This window comes from Xyrauchen texanus, chromosome 49 (assembly GCF_025860055.1).
Source record: "Xyrauchen texanus isolate HMW12.3.18 chromosome 49, RBS_HiC_50CHRs, whole genome shotgun sequence".
In the NCBI taxonomy this organism is placed as follows: Eukaryota; Metazoa; Chordata; class Actinopteri; order Cypriniformes; family Catostomidae; genus Xyrauchen; species Xyrauchen texanus.
This window is the reverse complement of record NC_068324.1, coordinates 13,533,679-13,561,590: the sequence shown is the minus strand read 5'-3', so window position 1 is coordinate 13,561,590 and position 27,912 is coordinate 13,533,679. Positions and strand designations below refer to the sequence as shown.

The 27,912-nt window shown below is 36.8% G+C and overlaps 1 protein-coding gene across 2 annotated transcripts in view; it reads right to left on the bottom strand.

The window, feature by feature from the left end:
* The window catches only part of LOC127640611 (chemokine-like protein TAFA-5), a 59,332-nt gene extending 31,744 nt beyond the window's left edge, over positions 1 to 27,588 (bottom strand). Inside the window, exon 1 of one of the 2 annotated variants that reach the window (XM_052123262.1) lies at positions 26,951 to 27,588. In XM_052123262.1, coding sequence (XP_051979222.1) covers positions 26,951 to 27,059 — 109 coding nt within the window. In that variant the 5' untranslated portion in view covers positions 27,060 to 27,588. Of the gene's footprint in view, positions 1 to 11,249; positions 11,994 to 26,950 lie in introns of those variants that run through there. The other variant, XM_052123263.1, reaches the window with a different exon arrangement.
* Between the last annotated feature and the right edge of the window lie 324 nt (positions 27,589 to 27,912).

The following is a 27,912-nucleotide window of genomic DNA, read 5'->3' as shown; positions in this document are numbered from 1 at the left end:
TATAATGTAACATTATTTAACTAAATATTTTTATGGTGTCCTATCATAAAAATCCCTGAAAGATTTATGGGACTTCCAACTGTTTGTAGGCTATATTGATTTTATGTTTGAATTTGTATTTATTATTCACTTCAAAATGTGTGCTTGACATTTCACCTGAAATACCAGGAGAAACCTCTGTTAACTTATTCCATATTTAATGTAGCCTAAAAATAAAGCTTCATCTGGTAAGAAAAAAAAATAATAAAATAATATTTCTTAATTAATAACTGTATAAAACTAATAATAATTATTAGTATTGTAATTATTAGGCTATTATTATGAAAAGGAATATACAAGGCATATTTTATCAATAGAAGCACTTCCGGTTTAAACCCCTCCCACACACGGTTCTATCTGGATTTAGAGAGAGATAATATTGTCATATGAACAGATACAAATACAAATACAGATAATGGCACAACTGCACACCCCTAGTGTGAATTAACTTTTTCATTATTCAGTAAAACTGTGAAAACTGAAAGAATGCATGCAGTTTTCACAGAATATTTTATTACACTGTGTTGTTGATCAGAAGGAATGACATGAAAGAAAATGCAGATAACGTTTTTAAAGCAGTTTTATTTATTTTTTTACAAAAACTTTAAACATGATTTTTTTTTTTTTACTGAATAGGGTATGGATGGGGGTACACAAGTTTTTCTAGTTTCAAAGGGGGACTCAACCAAAACCACTGAGCTAATCTATTGCTTCTTTATAACTCACTGTGACTGGGCCATTTTCTGAACAACCAATATGTGTAGTTGACATGTAAATGTTGATGCATTAAATGGATGGATCACACTCGTTCCAAACCTGTATGGACTTACTTTCTTCCATAGAGCACAAAAGCGGATATTGGGAATAATTGTAGGGACAGACTGCCTCAGTCACCATTCACTTTCATTGAATGGAAAAAAAAAAAGGAGCAGCATCAACATTCTTCAAAATATATTCTCTTGTTGAAGAAAGCAGGTTTGGAACAAGATGAGTAAATGAAGATAGAATTTAAATTTTTGCGTGAACAAGTTAAGAATGATTTGTTTTTCAATTTAGTTTCATAAAATGCTCTTCTTGGACTAAGGGGTAAGTCAATATTATGTTCTCACAGTTCTTTTATATCAAAAGATCAAGAAAAATTGTAATCCTCGTTGTGACTGCTGACTGGCATGCTGTTTAGTCGGCTATCTAAGCCAGCTCCATCCTCACCCTAATTTATTATTTCAGCACATATAAACTTGCACTTTCTTATCATTTGACTTCATTCACAACAACATGGTTTCTGTTTTCAAAAAACAAAAAACTTTATTTAAACTTTCGTTGCTTGTTGAGGTGTACAAACAAGCAGTTTAAATGTTTATTTGTTTTATGAACACCCTTTTTCCTGTATGGCATGACTGAGTTGCCGGGTTCCGTTCCGTCACCTAAAGGGGTGCGAGTGGAAACTATATTTATGGTTCTAGCCAGTGATTAGGGCAGTACCATCTTTTCCATGGCCAAGGGGCATCCTGAAGTCATTCTTTATTTGTTAACATTAAAACAATTTATTATTTTGGTGATGTGGTACTGCAACAATTATGTATTTAATATGAAAATGTATGTGATTATTTTTGTCCAGTTTGTTTAATGGCCATTAATGTATGTTTGTGTTTACCCCTTTTAATGTTTATTGGTGCTAGACACTAAAATATTAATTCCCCAGTGTTGTGTATATCGGTCAGTCATGTCTTTGTCAAGTGATTTAGGGACTTTACTACTATATTATTGCCTGGCAGCTGGGCCCTATTTTTACTGTTAGTCTGTAGTAGTGACAGGCCATATGAAGCTGTACCTCAATAGTATATGATGGATTATAACATCTTTTCGGCTTGATACAGTTGCCAGCTGAATTATTGACATGTAAAATTACCAGCTTGTTTGTATATGTATCCAGCACAAGTTTGATCTTCATGTGTGAAACTGTTTAAATGATCAAACATGCATGAGCTCCAACACAAACAATGATGGATGGTGCTTCCACTGCCAAAGACAAGCCATCAATACAGATCTAGTGAATGGTAAAAGCACACCCAAGATGGTTTGGCTTGGTTTGTCTGTTTTCCATATCTATAAATATAAACAACATGTATTAAGTTTCTGGGCAGAGCTGAAAATCTGTTTGCCCCAGGCAGCTAGTGAAAAACAGGCATAACTTTCTGAGACAGATGGAGTCCCTTGCTTTTTCATCAGGATGTAAAGCACACTTTAGTACACCCCCCATTGAAAGTCTGCATTTAAAACTGAGAAAAGGCTTTTTAAAAAACTGAGGGCTTGTCGGAACTGCCAAAGAAATGTGAAGAAAAGTTCTCCAGACGACCCTTGTTGCAAGCTACTCTTGTCTTATAAAACGAGCAAACCTTCAATCCTATTTTAGGCCGCCGAGATGCTGGAGCGCTTCAGTGATTATTGGAACATTTTCAAGAGGTGATTTGATTTTTTTCTCCCTCTGTCTGTTTTTTCTCTTCTCCAGACATCATTTCTCATTGTCTCCCCCTCTCTCGTGAAATCAAATATCAGCATGCCTCAGTGTTACAAAACTCACAAGGCATCGCTCAGATGTCTGTTCCAATACATGTGTGTCTGCTCTTTCTGTTTTAAAAGACTCACAATTTGAACAATGCCTTGAATAAAGTGAAATCATTTATAAGAAATTGCAGATATTTCATGATTACATCATCACGTAATATAATGCAAAATTGACTCGCAGGAAATGAGAGCAATGATGTGGGTGTTCGTTCTGAGCAAAACCAGTATTTTTTTCATTCCAGTTCAAAGGTTCCACAACCTCCTTTCCAAAAAGTTACCGTTAGAACAAAATGTAATGTAATGTTGTAATGTAATGTTGTAATGTATTCCGTTAGATTACTCAAGGTCAGTAACATATTCAAAATACTTTAGATTACTTCTTCAGCATTGGTAGATTTTTTCACTTGATTTGACTATAAAATCTCTGCCAGTACAGTAAGACAAAATACACAAGTTAAAAATACATTCTCTGAAAAACACAAATCTTGAATATTCAGTACAACACCCATCTCTAGGGTGGAAACTTAGCTGCACTGAGTTAAATAGTGTACCGTCTGCTTTATCTCTGTAAAAAAAGTTATCTTCTTTCTTTTCCTCTCATTTTTGCCAACATCCACCCTCTCTATCTCAATGTGCCCTAGTGGTGAGCCTCACTATTCATCTCCAACTTCAGCCCCAAATAGACTGTAATGACTGGGCTCTGAAAGACACTGGAGAGAGAGAGTCCATAGAGCCATTCATGGAGCCTAATCAGCATGCCATGAGCAAAGTCTTGCTCTGCAGTGACTGAATGCAGACAGTGAGCGCCCCTCCTTTAAACTCTCACTCGTTCATTCTGCCCTGTTGTGGCTTTATGGCTAACCTAATACCATCCCTGTCTGCCATTTTACAACACCTTACCTTCCCTGCTGAAAATAAATAGCTAGCTGGTTTGAGCTGGTCTTAAATGTTTTAAGCTGGTCTTAGCTGGTCTCCCAGTTGGCCATGCTGGTTCTCAGCTGGTTTAGCTGTCTGACCAGCTAAAAGTGTTCAAAACCCGTCTAAAACCAGTCAACAGACCCTTTCACAGAGTTTGATGACGCATTCAGCCTTATTTAGCAACATGAATCTAACCTTAACCATAACTTAAATATAAAAAATAAATAAATTATTCAGTGATAATTTATAACATTGTTGTTTGTGTTATCAGCTGGCTGTTAACACTGTGATGGAGTGTCTGATACAACTTCTAAGGGAGTGACTGCAGTGCTCTTTGTTTTTTCCTCATTTGGAGTGTCGTGGAAACGTAATACTGGATTTTTTTCTTTTGCTGTTGGAGCAAAAGGTAACATAAAAGCAATATTTGCTGTGGTCTCCCATTCATTCAGCCAGATCTCATGAACATTATGTGACTGTGGCAACATTTTTGTAGAACTAAATTGTGTGCTTTATTACACGTTTGCTGCTGTTTTCAAGTGGAATGTCCAGCAGGGGGCGCCAGCGATGGACATTTTGTCGTAATCGGACAAGGTTTTTAAGGTGAATATTAGATGGAGGTTTTAATGAGTAAAACGTACCTCCCTAACCTAAAAGATTAACCTAAACCTAAACATCTAATTTACCCTTAACCAACACCTGAACCTAACCAACACTGTCCAAAAACAAAATATGAAATGAAAAGCAAATATTTTCAAGCAACCAAATCATATCGTGTTGCTTCTCTGACATTTTTGTCTCACATGTCAGCTTGCGTGCTTGACGTAGAACGTGGCGTGTGCAAGTCAGTTTGCAAAACTTTTGTTATAGTTATATTCATTCTATGAGACTAGGTTGCATTCATTGCTATGGAAGTTTATCCCACTATAGTTTACACATTTCATTGACCAACCTCACAAGGCTTTGGCTGTTTTTTGCAGCAGTTTTCTTTCCTTTTTTCCTTTTCCACATCTCCCATGAGTCAAAGTAAACAACCATTAGATGTGTATGAGAATTGGGATAATTCAGAGGAAAACACAATTAAACAAAGAATATAAAAAGCAGTTATTAATAAAGCAACTCACAGTGGGTTCACCCCAGGACAAGCCATTATGACATCATTAACTCTGCAAGAATGCAAGTCAACACTTTGCTAATGGTTGCAAGGTTAAAACCCTCTGACAAGCTTCAGATTGGTTCATATTGTTCTAAACTGCCTTTAAGTGCTGCAGCTTAGACGTGTTAAGCGGCACAACTCTTGATAGATGATACGCCCCCCCCTGTCTGTTTAAATAGCCCCACTGACAGTGAAATGTCTGATTCATCTCCAACCTCTGTGAGCTCTCTCCCCAGGATCTTCTGTATACTTCAGTGAACACTCCAGTGCATGCATTTTAGGGATGAAAGAGCTGCCAACCATGCATCTCAGAGATGGAGAGTTGCTGCCTGTGCTGATCTAAAATTCAAAAGCTATCCTTTACAGGCTGTCAGAAAAGTGATGGAGTGAAAAGGGAGTCTATCATCAGGGGACCCATGCTGGACTCCACCAGCGCTACACAACGCTATCAGCCTTCATTCTCATGCCAAGATCGTTCACTTCAATTTTAGAATAAAAGGCTTTATGCTGCAGTTATTGCATTACAATGTGAGTCAATTGGATACAGATGACTTTAGGATGTTTTTATTAAGAAAGAGCACCAATAACAAAATCACTTTCCAAAATAGATAATGCTTTAAGACCAAGATAATTTTTTATGACATTTAGGATACTGTATGAAGGCAGACAGTGTGGTATGGAGTAATTCTATTATAAACGGCACCTAGCCAGAGCCCAGAACCACAGGAGGTCAAATACAAGACAGAGACCAGCAAGGCTAGATCTGAGACATGACAAAGTGGGGGTGACAGATTGGGGTGAGCTGAGGACAGGACTAATGGGGCTTTTCCACTGCATGGTACAACTCGACTCAACTTGACTCTGCTCGCATTTTTGGGGTTTTCCACTGTGGATAGTACCTGGTACCTGATACTTTTTTAGTACCACCTCAGTCGAGATTCCAAGCGAGCCGAACCGATACTAAATGTGAAGTCAAAATCCTGCAGATCACTGATTGGTCTGGGAGAATCGTCACTACCAGCATCTCTGCATTTCCGTCACGCGACATCATCCCGCTTGTTTGAAAGTTAGCATCAGTGATAGCAGTATCATTGGTTCACGTGACATTCAAATTGTGAAAAAAATAAATGGCTGTGCGCAAAACAACACCGTGGTCAATAAACGAGTTGCAGACGGTCCACTCGTTAGCGATGAGCGAAATGAACAATTCTCTGAGGAAGTGTCTCAGCTGTTCGCCGCACACGGCTACCACCGTAAAAGTGACTGCAGAACCATCAAGGAAAGTGGAAGATGTTCGACCAAATGGACGCTATCTAAACCGGCGAGCAATTGGAGGGAGAGGGAGCCCTGGACTCAGCCATGATGGAGGATGTTACATTTTGTTACGTTAACTCTATACTCTACTTGAAAGCTTCACTTTATTTAGTTGACAAGCAACTGGAAGCTTGCTTCTAAAACAACCAGGCCAATTTAATTGTTACACATGTGTAAAATCAACATGCAACAACTGCTTTATGGAGCATAATGAGCTAGTAGCTAACAGCTAGCGGTTGTGTTATTGTTTTGGTCAGTTTGTGTCATGAGTAATATGATGTCATGGCAGTAGAGGCGGTGCAACTATGAAGATCAGCCTTAATCTTAATGACAACTATTAGTCAACCATTGGTAGGTTCATACCCCTGAAAATTGTAAACACAACTGTGGCTATGACACGCATTCTAAAAATAACAGAATAGCCCGACATATCAACATGATCACAGAGGAAATCAACAAGTTACTACCGAATGTTCCAGTAGCCTGACATCGATCCCATTTTGCCGAGTTACTGAAGGAAGTAATCGCGTTCACATAATAAATGAAGAGCTTTATTTGGAGGTGGCAATTTCCCTCTTAAATAACATTTTTACTCCATTGATGGCTAGGTTTAGGGCTTGGGTTAAGGTGTACGGTTAATAAAATATAAATTTCTGTTGACGGTCTTACATAATTTACAACTAAAAGCAACCAGCTTTTAACCCCACTCTGTGGACATTTCACCCATAAACTGAAGCTCACACATTGAGGGCAGTTATTCAAATTTCAGTACCCACAAACTGATTTCAGCTGAAGAGCTTTTGACCTTCTGTTGCCGAATTAACATTGAGATTAGTATGCTAAAATAACTTGCTTTTGGTGCCACTCTGATGACATTTCACCTGCTTGAGCTGTCATGTGCCCAAATGTTCAAAAACACTTCCAGCTTCAGACACTGGGGGAAGTACTTTGAATTTTGGCAAACACAGAAACATTTCTTTACTTAAGACCAAGAACTTTAGACCTACTGTCTCCAAATTCACATTGAAAACAGTCTGGCATCTTGGCTCAAGCAATTACTTGAGTTTGTGGTGGGAAAACAGTTCTTATGTTAGCAATTCCATTTGGCCAAAGATGATACACCCTCACCTTTAAGTATTGTCTAACTCAATGCATTCTAAACAGTAACAAAATTGACTTGTATTTAAAAATCATATATAAAATTAATATATACAATATATTGCAAGTTTAACATTTCAATAATTCGTCAGCCAAGGTTCATTTTGAGTTTTGGAGAACTGAAAAATAAGCTAAAACAAATTTGCATCTATTTGGGATATTTACTTATTTGAACCGGTAATGGGGATCTGATTCCTTTGTATCCAAATCCCTTTAGAGATTGTGACAAGTTCAAGACCATAAAATATGAAGTACAATAACATTTCCATTGAGTATAGAGAATTATAGCAAGCTGAAATTGGTACATTACATCCTGTATGCACATAATTCAGGGCAATACATTTTTATGACAAGCCCTCTTTTTCAGCCAGTGACTATTGCATCATTTCATCTGCCAATAACTTGCTTAAAGCTCAGATTACTTTATCTGGGCAGTATATATTTCTCCCTGTCACCCTGAATACCTTTTAGCCCTCCCTAGACTGTTGAAGTAGGTAGAGGGAGGGTTAGCAGGGTGGGGGGACTCAACTTTAGAGTCAGTAATGACAGTGTGCCTGAGATGGGACCTAATGCCAGGTCAGTCTGTCTAGGCAGGCAGACACATTTTTTGCTTTCAAAAGACCAATCACACCAAAAAAGCCCCTGCAAACTAAAGCAGAACTTTGAGATGTTTGCTTTTACAGACTCCTGGGGAGTGCTTCAAACTAATTTATTTAGAATAGTTAAAACTTAAAAATGCAGAACACTTTGTTGAGACATGCAGGCAATACACATCACTGCTGAAACCACAATCTTCCACTTTGTTAATCACTCCATGGTTTTAGTCTGGCATCCATCCTCTTGCAAGCTATTTCTATAAATTATCAACTGCCGGGGGAGTTGAGATGGTCACGGCAACAAAGAACCTCAAACTTTATAACCAACTTTAGATGCTTTTAAAGCAACAGCATGAATTACAAATAATTAGCAACAGGATTGAGATATTGCTTTCTGTTCTGTTGTTTCTGATTGTCACTATCACCTCAATTCTGACAGATTGAAATTGAACTTAATAGCCCATGGCATTAAGGTCATGTAGTAATGTAGCATTACAATAAAAACGCAAGTGACAATGATTAATCTAGAAATACTACTTCATGTCTGATCATTTTTCTCCTTCTTTCCTTATTTTGTGGTATATACTATACCAAGGCTACATCACAATATAGTAATCAAAGACAAAATGAGAAAAAAACAGCATCAACACAAAGTCTGTTTTTATTATTAGCATTAATATTAAAGTCAAGACGAAACATCATGTGTAACCACTTTCAATTCTTTTAGTGATAATCTGAGTGAAACATTAATATTTACAATAATATGAAGGAAAAGAGGTGTGCAAGTGGGCGTTCATGGAGCCAGACCTGACTGTGAGTTTGCAGACGATTGCCAACAACTACTTTCCTCCTGAAACATCACCAGCACCCGCAATATTTTAGAAAGGTGACATCAGCCAAAAAGAAAAGTCCTGTCAAAGCTGGAGCAAGTATTACATTTTGATGAGACTAAAAATCTAACTTTTTTTTTCATTAGAAAAACATGCACTGATTAATTGTGCACAGTATGACAAGGGATGTGTATTTAGAAAGTAAATATAATACAAAAATTATATATCTTTTTTTTATTTTAGATGTTCTCTTGTTTATACAATCAATTTAATGAAAATAAAGAGTGCATTTCGAAATGCAGTATATGCAAATAAAATAAGTGGTATTTAAAACTGGCATAAAGAAGTGAATAAATGGAGAAATGTTGGAAAATGTGAGCACAGATCTAAGACTAGTGCATTACAATATCAAACACCTAACTCTCCTTCTGTAAGAAATGAAAGGTGTTGGGGCAGATGCCTCCTGTGGTTCACTGTATCACAAGGTTCCTTGGCACTTTGTGAGAAGCAAACCCATGCATTCTCCAATTATTTTCTTAAAAGCCCAGTTACTGTAGCAACCAGCCAACATGTGTTGTTTGCCAAGGCGGCAGGCCAACTCAAACCTTTAAGCTGTTCAAAGCTAGCTCTCACATAATGGGTGATTGAGCAGACCATGAGACCAATGCTCAACCTTACACCTATACTGATTTAGCACAATGAAAGATTGATAGTACTATTAATTCACATAGAAGTAAATTGATTGTTTAAATATAGTGATGATCTGTGAGGGCTTTCGATCAAAATTATATTCCAATGGGTCTTTATTCTGTATATAGATCCGTTTTCTGTGGTGAGAAAGGACTAGAATATAGAAAAATAATGATCTCTTCTCAGGGCAAAAAGAAATATATTAGCCACCGGTCATGAACATGCCTCAACTTTTTGACACTGAGCATTATACTGGTACACTTATGCACCATGGATCAATTTTATGGGGCAGAGTTTCTCGCTTTTTCTCTCTAGAGTGCATGGAAAACAAAAAAATCTCAGAACGAGCTTCAGGGTGTCACATCATCATCTCAAGAACTGGAACATTTTGTATTCTTTCTTTCTTTCTTTCTTTCTTTCTTTCTTTCTTTCTTTCTTTCATCTATCTATCTATCTATCTATCTATCTATCTATCTATCTATCTATCTATCTATCTATCTATCTATCTATCTATCTATCTATCTATCTATCTATTTACAGAAAAACACCAGTGATGATGGTCTGCTCAAAGAAGGTTAGTTTGCTAGATTTTTTAAAAGGAATAGTTTGCCCAAAATTGAAAATGTTCTCATTATTCGCTCCCCTTCATGTTGTTTTAAACCTGACTTTCATTCTCCCATGGAACACAAAAGAAGATATTCTGTTTAACTTAAATTTTATCTGTTTCTAACAACAAAGCTATCATATGGCTTCAGAAGACTTGGAATTGTCCTATGACCACATTTATCATTCTTTTATGGTACTTTTGCGTTCTTTTCAAATCTCAAAAGCTTCAGTACACTCAAAAATTATTTTAGCCTATTTTTAAGATTTGAAAATTTCATTTTTATAACAAAATTCCATCATATTGTATTGTGTAAATCGGCTAAAATATGTGTACTGAGGCTTTTACGATTCACAAAGGATGCAAAAGCACCATAAAAGAATTATAAATGCGGTCATAGGACTATTTCAAGATTATTCAAAATTAAATTAATAAAATTCATAATATTTAGATTTTTTTGTTTGTTTTTAATTTATTAAAGATTAGTCAATTCAGTTTGATTTCACGATATTATGCAAATCTTAAAATATTTTTGGGAGTTAACCTTTCAGTGTAACTGCATGGAAAATAGCAACCAAAAAAAAAATAACTTTATTCGGGGGGCAAAGTCATCCAGGTTCAAAACGACAGGAGGGTGAGTAATAAAGGCCAGAATTGTCATTTTAGGGTAAACTAGTGCTTTAAGTGCATACCAATATTTCCTTGCAATTTGGTCAAAGGGATTCTCACAATATAACAGAATGACAAATGACAAATGACAGTGAATTAAACTACAACAGCTAATTGTGTTGATATCAACATATTATAACATCTACTCTCACTTTAGACTAAGTGATTGATTGTTGCTGTTTATTTGAGTTGCAAAGAGGTTTAGTAAATGATATTGCTATACCAGCATGGCATATCCATGAGTTAATAAATGAAATAATAATCCAAACAGATCTCCTTGCCCCTAAGCCAGACTGAAGTGCTGGCAATTGCGAACTACATCAAATGTCATGTCTTTATCCATTTCTATTCTATTTGTATCACTGATACACCTATGCTGATAGAACTCAACACTTGTAGTGTATGATACTCCCGAAAACTACATTATGTGAATGATGTGAATACATCAAACAAGGGTCAAAAGCGCTCTTGTGGAGCGAGTAATATTACTGTTATTACATATCAATTACATATTAATTACATACTAGACATTTTAGGCTATATGTGATTGTTTTCGGGGATGTTTGTAATTTAAAAAAATTCCTTTGCTTTTTTTTTTTTTTTTTTGTAATTAGCTATAATAATATGTAATATGTGTAACATGGATAATGCAATGTATTTAAAAAAATAAATAAAAAAGAATTATGACAATTATGGTTTGGTACATGGCTTACCTTCTAAATGTGCTTGAATCAAGAACAATAAAAAAAAGCCCACCGCTGCTCCCGCGAGCGCCCACGCCGCACGGAGATGCTGCATCTTTCTTACGATCTGGCACGGACTGACGCGTTTAAAACAGCAAATCCATTCCGACTCAACGCAGCATCGTTAAAACGCACTGAATAAACATTCCCTTATTCTGAGGAAGAACAGTCTTTTCGGGAGAGACACTTTCCATGCAGAAAAGCCCCTCTTGAAATGTCCAGAACTGCTCGTGCGACAGGTTTCTATTCATTACGATTAAAGTTCAATACAAGAGAGTTTCAACACGCCATAAAGGGGGAAAAACGTTAACAGTTGCATAGTCTCTTTCTCGCTGGTAGACCCAAAATATGTAACAGGCTCTTTACGCAAAAGCATCCGCATTCAATGACGAACCCCTCTCCAGTGTATCAGTCAGGAGAACTTGAGACTAAAACTGAAAGTAAAGAAATCCTTATTCAATGCGTTTGCCGCTGTTTGCTTTTCAGTTCATTTAATTCAGACAGTCATTCCGCGTGTCTTGGCACATCCACAAACGAGCCTCGCGCTGCACTAGCAAGTCGCCCGCCGGAATTCCGTCTGTCTTTAAAGTCAAGGAAAAGACATCAAATATGTCCAGTCTCATGTGAGGAGTCTCTCTAGTGTACTGCATCATTCCGTTGACTTCCTAGTAGAAACTGTGCGCACGCTATATGCATCCCAAAGACGCGCGCGCGTAGTGCTCGAGCGACTCATGTTACGCTGCGGGTTAGCACGCGAGTTTCTTCTTGGTTTAATATCGACGTCATCACTGTTAAAACTGTCAATCTCCGGGCGATTCCGCTTTCTAGAGTGAGTGCGGTTGGTGAATACACCCGGTTACAGTAGGCCAACTAACAAAAGTACTTTTTTCTCTATACTCTAAAATGCATGAATTTTGTGTTAGCCTGTATTTTGCATATGAAGACATCTAACATTCCAGGAATTCCTAAATTAAGATGTCTTAATGTGAGCTAATGTTTTCAATTTTTTTATATTAAAAGGGAGTTTGTATTACAGCTCCAATATTTAGAATATATTCAGATTATTTTTCCATTTTCCATTTCTTATGTATTGTGTCATGTAAGTTGTAAGTATCTAAACATGCAATGTTTGCCCACTGTTTTATGATTGAGTGCTGTTCCGACCAACAGTAGTTTCCAAGGGTGCAAATTATGTTCATCATTTTGAATTGAAAATATGTCATTACAGTAGGCCTACGTGATTCGTATGTCATTTATAACTGTGATTTTGAAAAGTAGTTTTCAGCGTATCAGGCTCAAGACAGAGCAAATTTGTATATTGTAAAATAATTGAATGGATGTCTGGCAAGCTTTGAATAAGATTTTTAGACATTTTCCTTGACATTATCTAAGATAATGAAAAAAATCCACCTTCCAAACCATGTCTTTACTTTACCCAAATACACTTTGATAAACCTATAATAATGATAATATATTCTAAATATTTTAGAGCTGTCAGGACGTCATTTGCCCGTGCGTGTTCATGTCATATCCGTACACAGAAAAATAAGCTTCGTCTACTGTAGCGTGTATGGTGTGGGAGTAGCGTGAAGATGAATGTTTGTTGTCACAATGGATGAGAAAAATTGACCATGGATAATTCAAAATGGCAAACCTCCGGGGAATCACCGGTTGTGAAAACAAAGAAACTCTGAACAGAGCAGAACCTACAAGCAAAAAGGGAAAGCGACAGAGTCCATAAAACCTGAATCAACATCGGCTTTTCAGAGGTGGCGATAACTCAGAGATCTGAAAGGATTTAAAGTGACCCAGAGATGGCTTTTATCTTACTCAACAGGTAAGACATTTTATTGATATGGTTTATGTGTATTTGTGTAAACATGTCTGTGTATGTGTAGGGAAATGCAATAATTATACTGTAATCGGTGCAGATCTTTTCACTTGCTAACACACGTGTGTATTTTTCTTTATAACGGGAATCATTTATATAAATAAATCCTTTAGTCCTATGCTTGCCAAGGACATGGGAGTCTTGAAACAATGACACAACGTTTCAATGTTTGACCTTTTCAGACAAGCAATCGTTATGTCTAATGTTAACGAACGTTGCCTAACTTTTGTAACGTCATTTATTTCAAAACATCAATGTTTCCAATAAGTCAAAACAACAGCATAAGATATGGCACTTATCTTCTCAGATGACATGTTTTCAGATATCTGTCTTTTCCTTATTTCGTTATTTATTTGTCCATTGGCTCTGATAAGATGTCCTGTAGTCATGTGTACACCGGTGCCTCGAACCACATTCATCTACGCAGAGGAAAAGAGCCGAACCACAACCAAAACAATGTTCTTCTGCAAGACAAATGCAGTTTTATTTCTTAACCGCTAGAGTGCCAAAAGTTAGATCGCTTTAAAGGAGTAGTTCACCTAAAAATTGTAAATGTTATTTTACTCATTTACACACCCTTATGTTGTTCATAGCCATATGCTGTTTTTTTTTCAATATGAACTTTTTCAATACTTCCATACATTATGTTTTTGTATGGAAAAGAGCAGAGTTAGGATTCTTTAAGATTGTGTTAAGATTCTCATGGGGGAAAAAATTAGGGACAACTTAATGGCAGTAAATAATTTTGTGTATTTTCTTTTTACTAGCCATGATGACACAGTCATGTCATTTTACAGATACATCAGTGATGTAAAGAAATTCAAATTATATTATTTTTTTCTCTTTGAGACAGCATTACAGAAAGAAAAAATGACTGAAACAGGTAAATTGTTAGCAATGCACACACAATGTTTGTCTTGTCCTGTGTGAACTTAAAAAAAACATATCTTTTAAAATCAAAAATTATCACATTTTGGACCTTTATTGCATTTAACGTTTATAGACAGGATTTTAATTTTCTCCCAATCTCCCAACTAAATAGCAACAAAAAAATACCAGAGCACTTTCCTAAACACCTCTTTGTCAATAGTATGCACTGCGAAATGTTCCTGATACATGAGATCATTGCGTGTACTAAAGGTTGATTTTGAGGAAATCTGTTCTAATATTTAATAATTTTTTTATGTCCAAATGTTGCAAAGTAGCCAAAGGCAATTATTTAAATTATAAAATTTATTTTTAAACACAATAGTTATTTGTTATTTTTGCGTTTTGTTCAAATTGGTTTAGTCAAAAGTTTTTCAATAACTGTCTAAAGGGATAGCATTTGGGGCAAAAATACCTCCTGTCGCAAAGGCCTCCAAGAAACACATTGTTTTTCGAAAGTGGGGTGAATGCACTGATCCAATCACATTTGAGATGTTATGAAATGCCACATGAGATGAAAATTAATAGGAAATGGTGCCCCCTTTTATGACGTGTTTTTTTTATTAATCATTACCTTAATGTATTACTCAAAAAAAGCATCTTGCTGTCTCAAAACTGTTAGCATTAGTTGACAAATGTTCCACTATAACTACTGCCCCTATATCTACATGATGTCAATATAAACCCCCCGGGGGCCTTTTAAGTGTGGGGTAAAAAAAAATACCTTTCCACCTTTTTAAAAACAGAATTTCAATCAAAACACCCTTCTGTTATTATTTAATTTCAAACAAATGACGATGTTCCATCAATATTCAGTAAAAATATTTTTTTTCCAATCTTGATACATTTTGTGACCATTCAAATGACAATTTTCCTTAAGGTGTGCCTTTAGCCCCATTGTCCCCAAAGGTGCGTGAAGCATGTTTACAGCAAGAACGCAGGTCATACATGTAGTCAATTATTAATATCAAGGATACTAATAACAATGCCTCCTCCACGTATTGCGAAACAAACAAAAACTTATAATTTATGAATGGATAGTTTTTCCCCAAATGAGGATGTCCTAAAATGTACCCAAAGGGAGGTTTTGTCAGATTAAGCTCACTTCTGGGAACAACTTTGTACTCAAACTATAGCTAAGTACATACACATGCATGTTTTTCTATCATGGTAGGGACTTCTATTGCTTTTTACTGTGCTAATAATATTTTCTATGACCTAACCCTATTCTAGACATTATTTATTATGTTTATCAAGCCGCTTTCCATTGAGTGGTGATTACAGTAGGTCATTTGGTTGTGGTAACATTTGGTATAGGCAAACCCTGACTCCCAGCAATTAAAATTATCCATCTAAAATTATTTTCAATGACCAAATAAGTAGTGTCTTAAATAATTAGTATCTAAATGTATCCATTAATCCAGAGAATTTAGGGACATGGCTTATTTTTTGATTTCTTTGGAGTTTTAACCTTCTTGGAAAACGCTACTTTATCCAGTAATGGATTGTGGTTGGGTTTGTCTCTTCAAAATATAATTGATTATGATCTATTTTAATACATATATTCAGATTCATGAGTAATCAATTTTCTTTTCCGTTAATGCCACTTTTCATCTTAGCCCCCAAGTACAGCTGTCCACATGTGACATCCCATCACATTCTCATATTGTTCTCACGTACTCTGAGCTTCAGTGGAAGAATGGCAATCAATCAGCGGGGACCCAATTAAATATGTTCAGAATACCGCACCACTGCAAAGTCAAGCTGCTACTGAAATATCCTGCCCTATAAAAACGTGTTCCCCCCGTGTTGCCAATATATCTCCTACAGATCTCTCTTTCTCTCAATTTCCATGTCGTCTAAGGGGAATATCTATATTTGACTCTGCAGTGTTTGTTGAAAGTACTGTATGGAAATATGTGGTTGGACAACACACCCACAGTTCCAATTTATTAAGCCTGCTTTTTATTTATTTACTATTTACATTTGTTTTCCATAGCAATTGCAACGTCTCTGAAGAGACATTGGAAAGCGATATTGGCGTGATATAGGCTAGCTCTCCGTTCCATGTGATGAAACTCTTGGTCTATTGGTGTAATATGTTTCTATAGAAACAATAAGAAACAGACCAGTACCCTATTTTGTTCTATTTGTGGTGTATGTAAGGTAAATCTATTCATGGCGAGTTAAATCCTGCAATCTGCAATCATTGCCAACCCTGCAAATCAAATGTTCTGAGAACAATTATGAATATTTAATTTTGAACTATTTTCATCGAGATTACAGCACTTTATGCATGAAATATTTAGTAACAGTGTTAAGTCAATGTAACAGTTGAAATTCTACACCCATTGCGACACCTTAAACTGAACTGAAAACCTCACCATTTCAATTTTGGGCTTAATCTCTCAGATCAATGCAGGGACAAGCCTCTGTTTGTCTTTTTATCTTAATCCCTTTCCTTGATTTTGAATTAGAGAGACAAAATCCATTTCTTCAGAGCACTTCTGTGAAATAGATTGCTTAAAGCACATCAGCAGCAAACTTTAGATTCCAAATGAGAAAGATTACTTGTAAACGAAACATTTATCTCATGCTAATGAGAGTATTAGATGCTAGATGAATTATTGTGAGACAAAAACAACATTCTCCCAAGGCAAAAGGGTTTGGTAATGAATGAATAGCATGTGTAATGACTCACATCTCTTTTCATAATCAAACAGATATGATGTGCAGATGTATGACTTTCTGCTCTGACAGGTGTTCTAACTACAGGATCATCTGGCACTGGGTGTAAAACCTTTATTCCAATTCAGCATAATAAGTCAAGACAGATATTAGCCTAATAATAGATACTACAAGAAGCATGTAGATGAGAAGAAATTTATATACTTAACAACCAAAGGATTCCACCCCCACACAATGTCTCTAAGTGCATAGCACATCCTTATTACAGTTTGGGTTGTGCAATCCAATTTGGATGATTCCCATTAAATGTGACATCTGCCTTCAGAACATATTCACAAATACCACAATGTGCATTCCAGTAAGTCTGCTGCATTTCAGCAATATCTTTTCTGTTCCCAAGATATGTTAATCCATGTATATTTCAGACTCTGGAAACATACAGTTGCTCAAAAATTATACAATATGGCAAAAATATGTGTACAGCCGAATGCCACACCCATGTGCTTGTTGCGCATTTATTTTCAAAACCACTGGCATTTATAGGGAGTTAGTCCTCCAACAGCTCCCAATCTTCTGAGGATTTCCACAATATATTGGAACATAGTTGTGGGGATTTGCTCCCATTCAGACACAAGAGCATCAATATCATATACATTGCCTGAAAAGTGTGTTTGTGCTATCTTTTTTTAAAAAATGGCACTTAGTTTGAGAATTGCTAAACATATTTCTTAAGAGTCCAAATACATTTTTGGGCCTCTGAATACTTCAAACTACAATATAGAACTGTAACTTTATCCTGCGAAAGGAGAGGTTAGCAATATGTCTCTGCTTTCAGAGGTAATCAGAAAGAATTAGGCCTCACAGTTTATTTCGACAGTCAGAGAGGAAAGCCGATGGTAAAGATCAAAATCAAAGAGAGGTGGGAAATAGTGACAAGTCTGGATACGTTGAGTGATAAGAAGGCATGGGCTCTCTTTTTTTCGCCTGCCCACAAAGAATTTTGCAATCAATCTTCTCAGACTAATTTGGGCCAGACTACAGCATGTGTGTGTCTGGGTGTGTGTTTCAAAGAGAAGTGGAAAATGGTCTGACAGGCTGTAGTGTAAACCTGCAGAGACACATTTAAGTCAATATTTACTGTCTTAAACAGATGTGCCTTGGTGTATTTGAAACCACCAGCCCCACAATGCCACATTTGAGTATAAAACGTTTTCTTAAATGGGCATGACAATTAACCCTTCTCCATTTTGGAAGACAGCAGATCTTTCTTTTCCATGCAGTGCAGGACCGTATTGACTGGACAGGACTAATATTTTGCCCATTGACCTTGATGCACCAGGCCACATTACTGAAGCAAATGTTTGTGGAATGGATGGCGTGAGTGAAATGAATTATTGACAGATTCCTAAATTCCATCCACAAAGGCAGATATGTGGATAGTAAGCAGTTTTTGAAGCTTTGGACAAATCATTTAGACAAGGTGCAGTGGGCAAGCAATGGGGCTTAACATTTTTTTCTCTGAATGAAATAGGAGCAGATTATCAAGTTGTAACCATGTATTCCCTTGACTTGTTAAAACACAGAAGAGTCTTGCTTGTGCGACCAAGCTTCTGAAGTGATACATCACTCGTCACAGTGAGAAACTCCTCAGTGGCATTTGTAAATTATAAGCCACAAGAGACTGTGTTACAGTGAATTTACAACAGGAAAGGTGTTTTCTTAGGCATGACGTAAAATGGATGGCCTAAATCCCTCTTAATCATGGTAAAAATATTGCTTGTAATCTGTTGCCATACAGTGGATATACTGTAATATTTTTGATAGACAGACGAACAGACGGACAGACTGGTTGGTTGGTTGATTGATTGATTTGTCAAGTTAACAAAATAAACAGTTAATTTAATCATTGATAATGATCACAATAGACAATTTGCCCACCAAGTAATACAAATGTTCATCATTCTAATTGAAGGTTGTTTGCGGTTGCATTAATATTGAATGTGTGGTCGCATTTGTGCATTTATTAACAATGAGCATGGCTCATCCGATCAGAATTTAGAGTCAGAACTACTCATTTTATAAAAGGATTTCCAAACTCACACAGGGTTTCTATTTGCACTACACAGTACACAGCCGATTCAATGGCAGAACTTAAGTCTGATGATTTTATTAGCAATGACTGAAGCAAATATATTGTTATGGATCACTAAAATGAAATATGGCTTTGACTAAAATATTGTTTCGACCAGAGATGTAATCACGAGAAGGTATTCCACTGAGGATAACTACATTTTCTCAAACGGTTGGTGGCATTACCAATAAATTGAGAGAAGAAAAAAGTTAAAGTGCTTGTAAAAGACTGGGCACTTTATGAATTTTACTGCCCACAGGCCAGATGGAAATACATTCCTTCTATATTCAGCGCAGAATTTATACCATTTTCCTTTCGTTGCTATGCAAAGCACACAAGAACATTTTCAAGACAAACCATATAGCATCTGCCCTTAACAGTTGCAGAGATGGAGAAACAGTTCTTGAAAGGTGTGAATGTTTATGTGTCTATCTGCCTGTCCTCTAACACTTTAGACTGCCAGAGAAGAGTGCAAATCATAATCTATTATACATTGGCACTAAAATTGTTTGGACATTTAAAAGTGCAGTTCACTTATAAACAACAACTATTTACTAACATTCATGATTTTCCTTTTTTGGGGGGGGGGGCAAAAACATTGGCTAAATCGTTTCTGAAAGATATGGAAGCCATTCAGACTGAACACGTTCTTGCAAAAGAATCATCTAGCAGAGTGTTCTTCAATATCCCGTTTTACTGAGTAATAAATCAGTGCAAAAGATTCAGATAGATAGCGGTACGAATGAACCGGACTGAATCGCAAATCGATTCAGACTGTTTTGCTAAGCCGTTTGGCCAATTCACTGAAAAGAGTCAACTCAAAAGAATGATTCATTCTTCAGGTTCAAATCTGATTCAGGGCAAATCTGATTTTACACAGCCAACAGAAATATGGGAAACACGTAAAGATTGCTGATATTGTCAGTCAATACAAATATGGTCTCGAGACCAAGTCCGAGACCAAGTCCGGTCTCAAGTACTACAACACTGCTGCAAGGACACTTGTGTCAACTTGAGGGGAACTGACTTCAGACATCCACTAAAAATTAACTAAAGTAAGAAAAGTGACATTTGACTTGAGAAAAGGACAAGCATTATTTGTTTGCAGATGCCACTTGGTTTGATATTTTGGATCTAATGCAATGACCTTCAGACATTTTTAAGTGTGAGTTAAGCATCCAAAAAATGTTGGGGGCCACTGTATGTGTATTCCATAACCGAGTGACTTTTCTTGTTTACTTGTTGTAATGTTCATTGAGCCAATAAAAAATAAATGTAGACGTATACCAGTGCAAGCAGGTGTACCTTCTAAAGTGCAGATGAACAATACCGTTTCAACTTTTGACCTGAGGTTAAAGTGAATTATATACAAACAGGAAGTGGCTGCAGTTGTTGCAGAGTAATGGTGATATTGAAGGTGGGGTTAGAGGGAGGAGGGGATGTAAACCAAAATAAATGAACACTTAAACAAAATAACCTTTATGCTGGCCAAGCTTTACATACGACAATTTGTTTTAAGAGACCGGAAAAAGCATGCCGGCGCTGCCACAAGAGTGACTCTTGAAAGCTTTTCTTAAATTATTTGATCCACAAAGAGATTCTGCAACAAGCAAAGGCATCAGCTGCTTTACATTATTCAAGGCTTACACAATGGCACTTCTGGCACGTCTCCTGCTTTCAATTTGAACTTGATTTAGTTAAGCTGGGAGAGTTCATAGCAGAGGATAGTGTGGCCTGCCAAACAGCAAGGGGGGTGGGGGTGGGGGGTTCAATAAAAGACATGCTGCAGTCAACACGCAGTGCAAAATACTTTTGATCTTCTGTCTGAACACATAACAGTGCTGTTGTGCAGAAAGGTATCGGTGGATGACAAACTACATCTGTCTGCAAGTTTTGAGGATGATATTTTTAAAGATTCACCACGAGAAAACCTAATATAACACATATTAATAGGATATGGCTGGGACTATAAAGTGCCAATACATTCTAGCATTTATTGCTCCTGAGAAAAAGCACAGAATCAAGAAACAGAGAGAGATGGAGGAGTAAAGGCATTTTGTTTCCCAGAGACAGCCAATGAAGCTTAACAAAGCCATGTTTCAAAATGTATGAATGTATCAGCTGGAACTACACTGCTCCAGTTGAATAAATATCTTCAGGGTTTCTCTCCCTCTGTGTCCATTAAATGAGCTCTTTAAACACTCTCGTGTCTCTCTCTCTTACACTCTCTCTCTGTCTCTCCCTCAATATGTTTTGTGGGGAAACAAACGGATTGATCTATCACACACTGGTCTGAAAGTGTCGAATGGATCTCAATGTCAGCACATTGTCAGAATGGAATGCAGATATACAATGCGAAAGGTTTCGAAAGAGCCCAACCGTGTTAATTGAACTGCTTCATTATCCGCTGCTTTCATAAAATAGCAGCTCATTTTGTTATCTTATGATGGACTCTTCACATTTCTTTCCGTTCCTCTTCCAGCGCTGCTTTCAAACATGTTTATTTTACCAAAACAGTTTATTTCCTCTGCTACGGATCACTGGAGCAAAGAAAATCCCCTATCTATTTTTTCTGATTGTCTCTTGTCTGTTTTTACGAAGGTACCTCCTTCAGAAAGCTCTCCCTGCCCCCACAGCGCAACAGCACCTCTGGCGATTAGTATTTTACAAACCGACAAACTACTTTGTCAAGTCCTGTAACTTTGAAATTTTTCTCAAGGCTTACTTTTGTGCTCACCCATCTTCAAAGTGACTTGCATTGCTTTATGTGTACAGTATGTGTGTAGGGGTTATTTTATGTTTCACTTAAGCGCACACTGTTCCATTCTATGAGTATGTAATTTGTGTGGGCTTAAAATAATAGTTCACACAAAAATGAAAATACCAAATTGTCCTTCCAGACTTTCTTTCCTTCATAGAGCACAAAATGACTTTTACTGGATAGAAAAAGATGCAATGAAAGTGAATTGTGTCTCAGGCTAACATTCTGCCTAACATCTACATTTGTGGCGCACAGAAAATGTCATACATGTTTGAGGATGATAAATGATGATGATTTCTGGGTGAACTATTCCTTTAAGGCCTACTCTGTCTCTTCCTCTTATTTTAACTCTAAAATCCATATGCTATTCTACCCCCAAAAGATTTGGGACAAAAATATGTGAAATCTAGATGTTTTTATTAGTTTTTATCTAAACTACTTATTAGGAACATTAGGCTAACTGTGATAATAATTATATTAATAATTTACATTTGAAAGTGGTTTATATATAAAAAGGCTATATAATACTAATATGGGCAATTTCCATATTTGTAGTAAGATCAAATGCTTTTGTACTCTATATTAATGTATTACTCTATATTTCCATATTACTCTCTCTATATATATGTTTGTTAGGAATGACAAATATCATGTTCATTTGTACATGTAGTATGCAAACAGCAATAATTGCATACTACATATAAATATAAACATGAACATGGTATTTAGCATATATTTAGCATATAACTACATAACAGATGGAATATGAAAACAATCAATGTATTACAAGTGTAATATCAGTTTTAAGTGCATTAAATACCATAGTAAATATGGGTCACATATGACAACATATGCATTCTAGGGGTAGTGATACAAACTCTCTAATTATTTAAAACATTTTCAACTAAATGTCCACTTCATGTTAAAAATAAATCAATAAAGCAGAGACGTAGAAGGCTGTGTAATTTTTGACCAACATATTCATTTTAGGGTTAAAATAGCTGACTTGACAAAAGTGGGGTCTAGGAGTGCCTTTAACTTTGCAAATCTCTCTAAGAGCACATATCCAATGAGAAATCTTCAGACGTTTTCATTGTTGATTTGGCTTAGTGTGCACTTTGGGGAAAAACTTTATAGGGACTGAAGCTCAGGTAATAGAAAGCCAGAGATGGGACGGTATTATTGCACTTTAAATGCTGAGCTCCTCAGAGAAGCTCTGCCTCATTCGCTTCTCACTTCCTGCATCTGAAGACTAAATTGAATGAAACACATCCAGGCTCTTAAAACTTTAAAGTCACAACCCGACCAACAAGAGCTCTTAAAGGGTGAAAATTCTACATTTTCACTTTCACATTCAGCCACTTACTGGTTGACAAATAAAAAAAGGACTTAAATATTGATCTGTTTCTCACCCAAATCTATCATATCGCTTCAGGAGATATGGATTTAACCACTGGAATCATATAGATTATTTTTACGCTGCCTTTATATCCTTTTTGGACCTTCTGAGTTCTGGTCACCATTCACTTGCATTGTATGGACCTACAGAGCTGAGATATTCTTCCAAAAAAAAAAATTGTGTTCAGCAAAGAAAGAAAAAAGACACATCTGGGATGGCATGAGGGTGTGTAAATGATGAGACCATTTTCAGTTTTGGGTGAACTATCCCTTTAACTTTTCTTGTTGCAACTCCCGAGTCTCATACACACTTTGGAAAGAACGGTTCATAGAAATTCATTCTTTTTTGCTTGCTTGTTTGAAAGGATGTTCAAAAGAATGCTGTGGGTCTTCACACCACCTCTGCATGCTTTTATCACATCCATAATAAGACATATGCCTGTACAGAAGGGTAAAATTATAAAAAACAAATGCAAACAATGCATTGGCTGCTTTCATTCAAGTACTTTATCATGGGCGACTTTAACATGCTCTGCATAGTAAGCTAGTAGGTCAAGAGCAGATGGTCATCACAGCCATTTCATACTCTAGCTTAAATTTCAAAAGCCAGAGAACAGCAGTCAGGTTAAAAGTGTACAGTGTGTCAGCACAAAATAATACCAAATTTTTTGCTTTTTGACTCTCCACACTAGAGAATCAATATACAGTATTACGAATTCTGGGTATGAATAATTTGAGGCCAATAATATGAAGAGAAATGGTTGATTGAACCAGTTGCATGTGAGATAACATACTTTGCTTTTAGAATATTCTGTTTATGCATTGAACACATTAATTCTTGTCTTCAAGCTTATATAGAGATATGCACTGTAGTGTGCATTTTCGCTTTTTAAAGATAAATAATAGGACAAAAAGAGTGTGGGGGTGTGGGGGGGTTGCTCTTAATAAAATGATTCCTCCTAAACTCTTGACATCCTAAAATCTGTTGAAGGGGTAAAATGGGGTAAAATGGCGTGTGAATGCTGGCTCTGCAGAACGATCAATAAAGATTTCCATTTACTGGCCTGTCTGAGGATGAGCTTAAGATTTTAATGTACTCTGGTCAATATGCAATGGGACTCAGAAAAGAATACAGCCTTTCTGAATGTATTGTGCTGAAAGATACAATGTGCTGTGGGTGTAGGCTCCAGGAATGCTACATCCTCTAATAAAACTGATTAAGGGATTTTTGCCCATTTGCTGAAAGGCCACTGGGGAGGAAGTGTCTCTATTTTGCTGTGTCCTCTAACTAAATGCAATGCTATAGATGAAATCAATAGGACAACACAATGCTATTGAAGACTCAGGCGGTGAGAGAGACAGAGTACGTGGGGCTTTACTCCTTGGTCCCCAAACACCAGACTGTTGATCTAGTCACATAAAGGGGCTGAACCTGATTAGGTTAAATTTAGTACCTACCTATCTATCTATCTATCCATCCATCCATCCATCCATCCATCCATCCATCCATCCATCCATCCATCCATCCATCCATCCAGTTGTGGTTGCTTAGTGGGCTAAAGCACATAACTGGTAATCAGAAGGTTGCTGGTTCAATTCCCACAGCCACCCATTGTGTCCTTGAGGAAGGCACTTAACTCCAGGTTGCTCCAGGGGGATTGTCCCTGTAATAAGGGCTCTATAAGTCGCTTTGTATAAAAGTGTCTGCCAAATGCATAGATGTAAATCCATCTATCTATTAATGTTTTGTTTTAATACTGTAGCATACCTAACGGTCATTAATACAGTATATATTCATATAACACACACACATTTATATATTAGGGCTCCACAATTAATTACAATTAAATTGCGTTATGACATTGTGTGATTATTTAACTGCAAAGGGCTACGCCCATTTAATTTAATTAATAAAGAAATAAAGCTGTTCACTTCAAAGTCTATGCACGCTGCTCTGTCCTGTCTGTATTGTTTATAAACATTATTACAGTGTATTCAGAGCAGTTCTGTGCTCCACAACTCTTTTACTCTTAGCATCTCATGTGCTCAATTCAGTTCTGTGTGGTGAGCTCCTCATATTTAAAGCATTCCAGATTCACTTTAATTTCACTTTTTCATACTTCCAAGTATGTTTCACCACGACATGTTAATATACAAATAATTCACCCCATGGCATTTATGTACAGCGAAGGAGATGTTAAAATGAGTAGTACAATATAGTAAGAAGGATGAGTATATTGCTTAATTCATATATTTGTTTTCTGTAGTTAAAGAGGAAAAACAAGGAAAAGTGATTTCCGAAATCCATCGTTATGACCATATTTAAAAGCGAAGCTAAACAAATGTCTCAGTGTAATACATTAATACTAAGCAAATCTATGCAATGTAATCAATAAATAAAAAAAAAAACATCCACTACGTTACCAAAATCCACAACAGAGATGATTAAATCCACTAAATCCTCACGCTACAGTCTGCAGCGAGGAACCTCTCAGTAGTATGGGTAATCGGTCAGTAGGCCTATTTACCGAAATTCAAAACACTGCCCCCAGTGGCCAAAGCGGTAAGTGTTACTGGGTTTATGGCATGTGTGAGCTCCATTTCAAGGTGTATTGTCGACAGAGGGGTGCCAAAAATTAGTTGTTTTCAGCAGAGCAGGGTTTAATAAAGTGAAGAGGAATGTACTTTTTATAAAGTGTACACCCCAAACCCTCAACCTTCAATGTGGGATCCGAAGACAGGTCTCCAACGCTGTTGGTGCAACACATTTTTGGTCAAGATAATCATGCTAGATTCAATGCAAAAAATTCTAAAGGAAGATTGGAGATGACGCTTATCGGTGAGTCAGCATAACGAGGCTGATCTTAAATGGCATTGGAACTCAGGGTTGCATATTCTGGGGGTTAGTGGATAGGTAACCTCCCAATAATCAAAAGAAGCAAATCTCCCCCCAAATCTAATCCTTGTCCGGACTGTCGGAAACAACATGCTGACTTCCCGTGTGATCATGTTGGCAGACTTTGGGGCATCCATCATCTCTCTGTCTATTGATCTATCTATGGATCTATCTATCAATCTATGGATCTATCTTTCTGTCTGTCTGTCTGTCTGTCTATCTATCTTTCTGTCTGATTATTTATCTATCTATCTATCTATCTATTTATCTGTCTGTCTGTCTGTCTGTCTGATTATCTATCTATCTGTCTATCTATCTGTCTGTCTATCTATCTATCTTTCTGTCTATCTATCTATCTATCTGTCTGTCTGTCTGTCTGTCTTTCAATCTGTCTGTCTCTCTGTCTGTGTGAGTATCTATCTATCTGTCTATCTATCTATCTATCTTTCTGTCTATCTATCTATCTGTCTGTCTGTCTGTCTTTCAATCTGTCTGTCTCTCTGTCTGTCTGATTATCTATCTATCTGTCTATCTTTCTTTCTATCTAACTATCTGTCTGTCTATCTATCTATCTATCTTTCTGTCTGTCTGTCTATCTATCTGTCTATCTATCTTATCAATCTAACTATCTTTCTGTCTATCTGTCTATCTATCTATCTATCTGTCTGTCTATCTATTTATCTATCTATCTATCTATCTATCTATCTATCTATCTATCTATCTATCTATCTATCCATCTGTCTATCTGTCTGTCTATCTGTCTATCTAAATATCTTTCTGTCTGTATATCCATCCATCCATCCATCCATCTCTCTATCTATGGGATGAAATGCTCAATCCAAAACTCCTCACCTTGTTTATTCCATGTCATATCGAGCTTATCACACAGCAAACTCATTATTGCTGTTGAATTTAACACTGCATTATAGTTCCGTTCATATGGGAATAATTACAGAAAGATGAAGAGCAACCTTCTTACCGCAGTACAGGATCAACAGACCGGTCAACAGCAGTACAAGCCAGAAAGTTGAGGACATCGTCCACCATTCATCCCTCCGTCTATTCCTCTTTCTAAAGGGCGAAGCCATCAAAGTCAGTCCGTTTTTAGTCTCAGATCTTTAGTCGAATTACTCATTACGCTCTCATAGCCACCAGCAATTCAGGCGTTGACGTTCATCGCAAAGTTAGCTTAAAGAAATGAGGGAGAAACGGTGCGAACGTATCCGTGAGGATCTTAACGCTGGAATTGGAAATCGAAACGCGGGGAGACAGGAAATTATAATTATTTAAAGAATGATTCGACCTTTCATGTTTGTTTGTCGTAGGCTATAACTGATACACCGAACGCGTCCTTGTGCTAGAAAAATAAAATAAAAACCATAGTCTAGAGGAGTCTCGAGACTCGTTTTGAACAGTTGAAGTAGCCTACCTACTTTCAAGGGAAGGTTTAGACCGAACACATCTTTGTGCTAAAAAACAGAAACAAAAAAGCTAGACACAGCTCCACAAATAAAGCTAAAAGCAGGTGTCTCGAGACGAGACGCGTTTTAACAGTTCTTTAAACTTGAATCAACGTCTACAAAACGCGGGGCTTCAGTGCGAGACGCTGAAAATCAGCTTGACGCGGCGCCACGGTCAAAGACGTCAGTCTAGCTCATGATTACATAGAAAAACAATTAAAAACAGAAAAACGCGTTCGGTGTGAACGGCCCCTTCGAGTCTGTGATAAAATAAAGAATTAACAAACGTTAAATCACAACAACTAGAGATCGAGTGCTGCATATATTTAACGTGAAAAGTTTTAAAACTTGAAGAAGAAAAATCTAAAAAAAAATTATTTTGCTTCGAAGAAAGTTGGAGATGTGTCTTTTCCAGCTCACGACTGCAGAAAAGTGTTTGATAACTGAAGTGTGTGTCTTTAAGACTGTTGGGTCGAATCGA